General features: G+C 44.1%; 1 protein-coding gene across 1 annotated transcript in view; it reads right to left on the minus strand.

Annotated features, from left to right (window-relative positions):
- LOC136645210 (deleted in malignant brain tumors 1 protein-like) overlaps positions 1-3143 on the minus strand; it is a 97126-nt gene extending 93983 nt beyond the window's left edge. Inside the window, exon 1 of the mRNA XM_066621447.1 lies at positions 3050-3143. Coding sequence (XP_066477544.1) covers positions 3050-3143 — 94 coding nt within the window. The remainder of the gene's footprint in view (positions 1-3049) is intronic.
- Between the last annotated feature and the right edge of the window lie 5957 nt (positions 3144-9100).

The raw sequence follows: 9100 nt of genomic DNA on the forward strand, positions 1-9100 counted from the left end.
TAACAGGCTACTATGTATATGATTTTAACAATGACAGTCAATGGGGCTTACTCCTAGGTAACTGAGGATAGAATTGCAGCCTTTGGGATGTTTCAGGATTTTTTTCAAACAGATCAGCTTGGGAGGGTTAGGATGGTTCTTTATTTTAAATAAATTTTTACAGTTATTGCAAACTTAATTTACTTACTTAATAGGATTTCATTTTGTCATATGGGGGATATTAAAAATTTTCCTGCTTGATGATGTCACTTCAGGCCATGACATCACTTCTGGTGGGACCCAACAGATTGTCATTTGAAAAAGTGGGTCCCCCTGCTAAAACATTTGAGAACCACTGCTCTAGCATGTGATAGTGTATGACGTGAAATTATGAACAGGAAGGAAGAGAAAGTTCACAAGCAAGAAGGAAGTCTATCTTGGGAAAATGATAGCAGGTTACACCTTTATCAGAGAATGCTCTTGATAACCCAGGAGCACGCAGAGTTCTTAGTGCTCAGCAGCCAAGCGGTTGATAGATCAATAGTGCAACCGGCTGTAGAAAATGCAGAGAGAAATGAAGATTGGTACTGCAAGGTAGTGAAAGAGAAGGAGAGTCTGTCTCAGAGCTGACTTGCAGAATTTTTAGAATTTTTCACAAGCATCCAAATAATTCACAAAAGCAAAGGAACCCTGCAGTTTAAGTTACTTTCCCTACCAGTTTGAGCATGTTTGTAAAGAAAACAAATACATTTTTAGTTTGAAATAATGTGTATCTTGTGGTTTTAGGAGCTGGAAAATACATAATTTTAATGATATTTCTAAAAGGTGTTGGCTTGATCCAGAACAGACGTGAAGTATCATGCTGTTTATTTACTGAAGAAGTTCATAAAGATAAAGAAATCTCAAAGTAAGTTTAAAGGTCAGCTGCAGCACGGTATTGTTTTCCACCCAAAATTATTTTGCTACATCTGATCACTGAAAGACTGAGCATGGGATGTTCATATGGGAGTCTTGGTAAGCACACCATAGTTACTGTTAAGGGTACATCACCAGGATGACCTGATACAATGGAGGACGGAGTGCCTCTACCTTTAACCATTGTATAGGAATTTGGGCAGGTGCAGCTTTTTAAACCCTTCCATGTTGAGCTGCACCTGCCAAAATTCCCTCTTCTATACAGTAGTTAAAGGAACAGACACTCTGTCCTCCATTATATCTGGGCACCCAGCACATCACTGCCACCCCAAAGTACCCCAGTAAGTGGTCCATGCCATGGAGAGAGTGCTCCCCTTTAAGGACTGAGCATGCGTGGGTGGTAAACTGCTGAGGAACACACAGCACCCTTAGTGCTGTATCAGAGGTGGGGTCAAAAGGGGGTCACAGCACCTTCTACACCTAAGGGATTCAAGGGGCCTCCCAGGGAGGTTGTGGCTGGTACACAACAAGTCAGCCCTCCTTGCCCCCCTTATCTTCTGCCCCCAAAAATGTTCCTCATCAGGCAGGCAGCTGTTTTGTAGCTGGCCTTCTCTCCTCCCCACCTCCTCCCTGCTCTCCCAGGTGTTCCCCTTGAATGCTGGTTTGTGGCAGCTGAGGCAAGCCCAGACAAGTGCCTGCTCAGCTTGCCTTCAGGCCTGCAAATTTCCCGGCTGTTGACTTTTCTGTGAGTCTTTTCCAGCCATTCAGGTAAGTCTGTGACTGGACAGTTAACCATAGTTGGCCTTGCTACCTGAGAGAAGAGGTACCTTTGAAGTGGTTGTTCTCTTGTATTTAGCACACCAATAGCAACTATCATTCATCCTACAAAAGCTTGCGTCCCTCCTAGCATCTGTATGTTGGTACAGTATGGTCTTTCCTCTGGGCTAGACTGAGAGCCCCTTTGAGTCCAGGAACTATTTTTTTCATTTCATTTCAAGGTTGTCTAAATCATTTTGTGAAAAGTAGAATATAAATATTCTTTAAAAGAAACCACACCACAGGTGCAACTACGGAACCTATGAGAAGAGAAAGTTTGGAGCACAGCATATGAAGCTGCCTTGGATTGAGACACACCATTGGTCCATCCAACTCAGCATTGACCACAATTGTTAGCAGCACTCCAGGGTTTCAAGCAGGGGGTGCACTTCCTGGAGATGTCAAGGACTGAATCTGGGGCCTTCTGCATACAGTGCAGATGCTCTACCAGTAAGCTGCAGACCCATCCCATGCATTCAAAAATTGCAGAATATCTAAGGATATCTGCCATTCTTTAATTCCAAGTTGTTTACGACAGCCAGTATGGTTGAAGCTGAGAAAACAAACAAGATGACTTGAAGCAAAAAGCAGGCATTAAAGCTATTAATTTTGCAAGTCAAATAATTTGTACACTTTGCAAGTCAAATCATGGTAGCTGAATAGAATGAATCCTTTTGCTGCTTCCTGCACTTGTGACCAAGAGGAAGATTCAGAGGTTAGTGAAAGAGCATGGACTTTGCATATATAAGGCCCTAGGTCAATTCTTGACATTTTCACTTAAAGGATAGAGGTCTATGGTTAAGAAGAACATGGTGATACCAGTCAAAGCAGTACAAAGCTAGGTTGGGCCTGGTGTCAGCGATTGTCATGGTTGGGCATCTGCTAATGCCCCAGACTGGCAGAGGTTCCACCATTAAGCAGAAATACCTATTTGCCACTATGTTTGTTCAGCTCTGCTCCTTCCTTTTGCTCTTCGTACTTAGGAGAGTGTTGGGGAACTAGCTGCTCCCCTCAGGTTCTGATCCGGAGAAATCACACACTGAGACACAGGCAGCCTTTACTTTCATGATTGTCTCTTTTCTTTATTACGAAAAGATGCCCAGTGCACCGTCAACACATCTGGGACAGGCCAGCTATGAAAGGAGGCACACTAGAACAGAGTTGTCCAAAGTTTTTATACCTGTTTTACATATCTATCATAAATAAGGCTAACCCACCACCTTATATATAAAATTAAGCACGCATAAGTGCATTTGTTTTGCCCAAAACCTTGTCATGCTCATAAAGCATGTCTTTAATTTTCCATTTCCCTGAAATCACATGACTCCCCTAAAATTACCTATCCAGAGCTTATTCATGTCTAACAATACATCATCTCTGGCTACCGATATACGTAGCTTGGTGATGCTCCTTATACTGATAGTATGGTTCATTATAAAGTCACTAATTCATGACAAAATAATGAAATTAGTTCACTTTAGTAGGAATGTTGTCAGCTACCATCTTCAACTATGCCTTTTATAACAGAAAATGGTTTTACACAGAGAAGGCTATATAGATGTTATAGATCTGTTTGGAAACTAGTGGCCAATTGCACAGTTTTCATAAGAATATACTGCAGTCATCTCCGGTTTGCCTCAGAGTTATCAGAGCATTCTGTGTCTTTATTTCTCTATCAAAAGTGAGACTACATCAAAATGTACCACTATACCACTGCATGGGAATTCTGTGATTTGGTTGCTTTGGACTGAAGCCATGATGCAGGCAGGGAGAAGGGAAGGGATTTAATTCCTGTCCCTGCACTGATTTCCCAGATTAAATGTTGCTATTACAGAGGGAAAACCTGTTTCCTCCTTCACAACTAGAAGCTGCTTCATTAGGAAAGTTTAGAGTGACCCATCTCCCTCCAGTACCAATTCAAATCATCCTCCCATCCTGCAGTTCTTTTTTGAAATGTCTAGTCTGACTCTAAACCACTAGCAAAACAAAGCAATCAAACATTTAGTACTAGTTTACCAAAAAGATTCTGAAACCTGTTCAACAAAGCATAATTTTCAGTATTACACAGCTTTTTTATGCAGTCTTCCCCTCTGAGCACCAGAGAGTTCAGCAACTGATTTGCACAAGATCATAATCTCGGAGGCATTATTAGATAAAAGGCTCATGTTGCAATGTCCTTTGTAAATAAGGATATAAGGAAAGAAGTGGTCAGATCACTGTTCAGTTACTTAGGAGGAAGTTTACATCAAGGTACTGTATTGGCTAAGATTTAGCTGTTTATATCAATCATGAACGTAAACTTGATCTTTACATCATCTTTCCCCCCCCCCCAAAAAAATAAAATCCTTACCTATGAACAGGCAGATCTTTTCCTCTCAAAGAATATAGCACTGCTGTCACTTCAATGAAGGAAATGAAAACTTTCCTTCTTGAAGGGGGGGGGGAGATGATAACAGATATTTAAAAAAACTGATAACTGGCAATTGATAACAGCTATCATAATTTTCCACAGGTCAGCATTTCTCAACATGCCATAGGTCTTCTATCAGAAAGACCTAAATAGTCACTGAGCCATGCTGAATGTAGACTTGATGAGGCCCTAAGCCAGTGGTTCCCAAACTGTGAGCCATGGCTTCCTGGGGAGCCACAGAACCCTCATGAGAAACCTACCACCCTATACAGGATTGTATAGGATTGTAGCCCTAATGGGCAGCCGCAGTCACTGGCGCAATAGGTCAAGGGAGTTGCCAGTCAAAATAGTTTGAGAACTACTGCCCTAAGCGATATAAAACTTGGAGACCTCTTGTTAAAGATTTGGAGGAACTTTGTTAAAAAAAATTACACCAAAAGTTGCTATACAAGCCATTTTTAAAAAGATGTGTGTGCGCGCACATTAAAATTTGAAAAGCCCCCCTCCACCACAAAAGAAAATTCAGAATTTTTTTTTTTTTACCCCTTGTGGATTGTGAAGCCATAAACTTGTGCCTAAATCTGGCACTGGCTACAAGTTATCAAGTACATTTGCAATGTACCATAGAATACTTGTTGCAAACAGGCACAAGTGAATGGAAAGGGTTTTGCTTTTTCATGAATATATATATACACATATACCCACACAAATGTCAAGTTTCACAACAAATGTGAACCTTTTAGACATTTAACAATGTCTGTACTATAAAGCCTGCATTGATGTTGCTCCAGGTGACCCAAGCCATCGGTTACAGGAGAAAATCTCATTGGGTTTTTCAAGCAGAGGCTACGAGATGGCCACCAGTTAGGGATGCTTTAATAGTTGGCTACACGGAGGCATGTAGTAGTTATTGATGCTGGTCAGTGCTGTAGTAGTTGCCTGCAGTAGATGATCTCTAAAATACAATCCAACTCTAAAGTCTATGATGCTAAGAAAAATTCCAAAGGCAATTCCAGGAGACTAATTCTGGTGATACTCTAAGGGCACAATCCTGACTGCACCTTGGGCCGGTGCAAGTCCCTTGCGCCAGTCCAAGAGGGTCATAAACATGCCGTAAAGCATGTTTGCACCTCCTTGAGAGTTGACTGGGTCAGCGCAGGGATGTGCTCCGGCTCACAGAGGCTGAATCCAGCCTCCACACCAACTTGGGCAGAGAGGGTTGTGTCAGCTGAGCTTGGCCGACGCAAGGGTCTGGCAACAGCAGGGAGGAGGCGGGAGGAAGGTGTTCCAGGGTGGGAGGAGGGCAGTCCTGGGGGAAGACGAGCAGCAGGAGGCAGGGCTGGGACCTGGCTCTTATGCCAGATCCCAACCCTGTCCCCCGAGCAGCACGGTGTGGCTGCAAGCCGCTCTGCTCTTCTCAGACTTATGCTACCTCCAGAGGTGGTGCAAATCCAAGAAGACCCATTGGGGTTGTGGTGGCTTACCTGGGGGTAAGGGGAAGAGTTTCCACTTGACTCTGGCTGAACCACTTCTGACCCCAATCTTGCACTGGATACAGTGCAGGACTCCTGGCCTGCCTGTTCCAGCACATGATAGGATTGGGTTGCACATCTGTCAGTTGTAGAAGTCTCTAATGCCCCATGGGAAGAACCTAGTGTGTGATACAAACAACAAAATGTTTCCTTTCCCTAAAGACTCATGACTTCACAATCATTTCCAGCAGTCATCTTGTGGCTATTGTGGCTACAGCAGTCATCTTGTGATACCACAGCATTATCAGGTTCAAGTGGAGCAATAAACATGACTCTGTAGTTACTCTTCTATAGTCATTAAGGCACAAAGGCAGACAAAAGAAATATGGCTTGGTTTATCTTGTAATTGTACCCTAGTGTCATCGTACAAAGGTTCTGTTAGCAGAAGGATTAATATTTGACTATTTCTGATCCTGCATGTGAAATTATGTGATAAAGTATGTATAACTAATCATTTATTATAATTAACTTCCTATTTTCTGTATTTGCCAACATGTCCTAAATCCATCTTTGTCTTTCAATACTACAGGAAAGCCAGATTATCTTAGAAATATGGTGGAATTGAGCAGGCACCCTATCAGATATTCCTTCCTTTGATCAAAGCACGGCTGTTTCAGACAAACCACTCCGTCATGGGACAGTGAAAGTTGCACTGAAGCAAACTAACAGTGCAGTTCTATACAGTTTTACTCAGCATTGTCCTACTGCAGCCATTTTCAGCCACTGTGACGTGGCACACTGGCGTACCACAAGTAGTCCACAGGTGTGCCACAGGAATTTGGGGGATGATCATTTATCAGTAGGGCAAATGGGGGGATTTAAGCCCTCCACTGGCAGCATGGTGTGCCCTGTCAATTGTCAAAGATCTGATGGTGTGCCTTGACAATTTCAGTGCCTTGTCAGCGTGCCATGAGATGAAAAAGATTGAAAATTGCTGTCCTACTGCATTCAATGGGACTTAGCCCCAGGTTGGCTTGCATAAGATTTGTTTTGCCAAATTCACTTTCCAAACTTGGTCTAGAGAACTTGTGCCCACTTTAAGCTAATTAGCTTCCCTAGCTCAAACACAGCTATCTCTAGATAGCACACAGAACTGTTACTGAACCCCAGCACCAATAGAAAGGTGACCAGTAGATAGCTTGCCTGTGGGGTTGCAGAGTCCCTCTTCCCAGGTCTCAAAGCAGCAGGTCTTCTAGGTACAACAGCACCCACTCAGCAATCTCCAGCAGTCCATTCAGCTATCTATCCCTCAGTCTGCTGACCAACCACTGAGTCCATCTGCTACCTGCACCCTCTCCTTCTTCCAGGTGCTGCTTTTATCCCTGAAGGCCCTGTAGCTTTCAAGTGGCTGCAGTTGGGCAGCATACTCACTGCATTCTGAGACCCTGGTGTTAGCCCCATGCTTCCCATGCAGGCCTGTCAGAGCAAGGGGCCACTGTTGACACCACACCCTTTCTCCTTGAGGGATCTTGCGCATTTCCACTACAGGATTGCAGTATAATTGCATTAAACAGGCATAGTCCATTTATTCATCAAAACATAATGCCCTCTCCTCTGTGTCTACAGGAATGCCTCAGGGGAAGCAACATAAAGACACCTCTGTTGAGAATGCAACATGCATTTTTGACAAGTCATAAAAGGAAGGGGCAGGGCAAAAAAAGGCACAAGTTGTTCATTGGACAATTTCTAGAGTGACCCTATGATCTATACATTATGCCCACTGGGTAGGATAAGATCTGCAGTAAATGCCCTTACCCCAGCAAGTCTCAATGATATATGTACTAAGCACCGTTCCTGCTAAGCAGCATGGCCGAGTAGCTCTAAATCAAGCTCCATACAGCCTGGAGCTCAATGTCCTGGAAATTGGCAATGATGGTGACATAATTGCTGAGTGTTCTGGAGGCACATCACTGTGCAAGTTGAGATGGTCCAAGCAGGAGCTCTATGAATTAGAGGGAACATCGATACTAACATAGGAGTACTACAGCTTTGCTGATGTTAGATGATGCTGGTGAATCCCATTTTCTAGCAGAATTCTACCTGTGCAAGTGAGGAAAATAGGTGGTGTTGGGATGGGGGGGGAAAACAAAGTTTAGTTAGCCATGAACCAGCATGGTGTTACATCAACAGAATAAGTCGTATTTCACTGGGAGTGTTTATATACTAACGTCACTTATTTTGTTGGGACCAACCTCTAAGATACATTTCTGACTAAGCTTTGTTCTTCATCACCCACACCCCCAACAACCAGACCACACCTCTTAAACTAGCTGTGCACTGCTGGTATTATGACGTTTATACATATACTTACATACTTTGTACATTTATTGAGAGAGAACTGGTGTTTATACACCTCCTGGGCCAGCCTTAGGAGCTTTGGGGCCCAATGCAAAACATTGTTGATGGGGTGCCCTATCCAAGCAGGACCACTTACACCCCAGAATGGGACGCAGCGGTGGGACACCTGCAGCAATGTCTTCTAGGGGGGCAATTTCAAGCCAATTAGACCCTGGAGCAGTAAGGAGATAGGGCCATTCAGAAGTAGTGCTCTGCTTGCCACACTCTCCTTGTGATGCTTCAGCATAGGAGATTCCATGCTAGAGTGTTAGCAATAGATCGAGGTGCCAGTTGTGGGTGCTTCACTTGCTGCCCCAGTGCAGGGTCCCTTCAGGCATGGGGCCCAATTTGTCAAATTATCCTATTTGCATATTTGTCAAATGCAACCCTGTACAGTGTTGTTGCTATGCCATGATTGGCTACAAAGTCAGTAATGGCCCAGTCCTATTGAAGGGCAGTGCTGACACTAGCTGCCCCCCAAAGCACCATAAAGTGCTTTGTGGCAGTGCAGAGACCCAGTGTGTCAGTGAGAAGGCTGGAGCCTTCCTGCCAGCACCAGTGGAGTAACTGATGCTTACTGAAGCAGGTAAGCCCTACACAGGGGGCAGAACAGAGCAGGGAGGATGTGGCAGGGCTGGGTGGATCAGGCCAGGAGGCACATTTGGCAGCAGCATGTGCCAAATCCAAACCCTCTTCCCAGGCCTGCTCTACCTGGAATAATCAACTTTGAATTACACCAGCAATATTGCTGTTCCCTTACTCTGAGGAAACCTCCAGTAGCCAAAAATTCCCCATGGGATGCAGCATAACCCACTGCTGCATCTCAGTACAGGGATTTAGGCTGAACTGGGCTGTGAGACTTCTATACTTTAATGGGACTGGGGAATAAAGAGGGTGGAGGGCAGAGCTGACGCTTGAGGAAGTAGGAACTTTGTAAAGGGAGGGAGAGAGCACTTAAGACCAAAAGCAGCCACAGATAACAGCAAATATAGGAAGGGCAGATGGATTCTCAGTATGTTCTCAGACCGCTTACAAGGACTCTGTTTCAGGACTCCAGACACAAAGCAGTCACCAGGAATCTCACCTTCATTCCTGTCGCAAGGGGCAGCCA

The sequence above is a fragment of the Tiliqua scincoides genome, chromosome 3 (genome assembly GCF_035046505.1).
Source record: "Tiliqua scincoides isolate rTilSci1 chromosome 3, rTilSci1.hap2, whole genome shotgun sequence".
Taxonomy (NCBI): Eukaryota; Metazoa; Chordata; class Lepidosauria; order Squamata; family Scincidae; genus Tiliqua; species Tiliqua scincoides.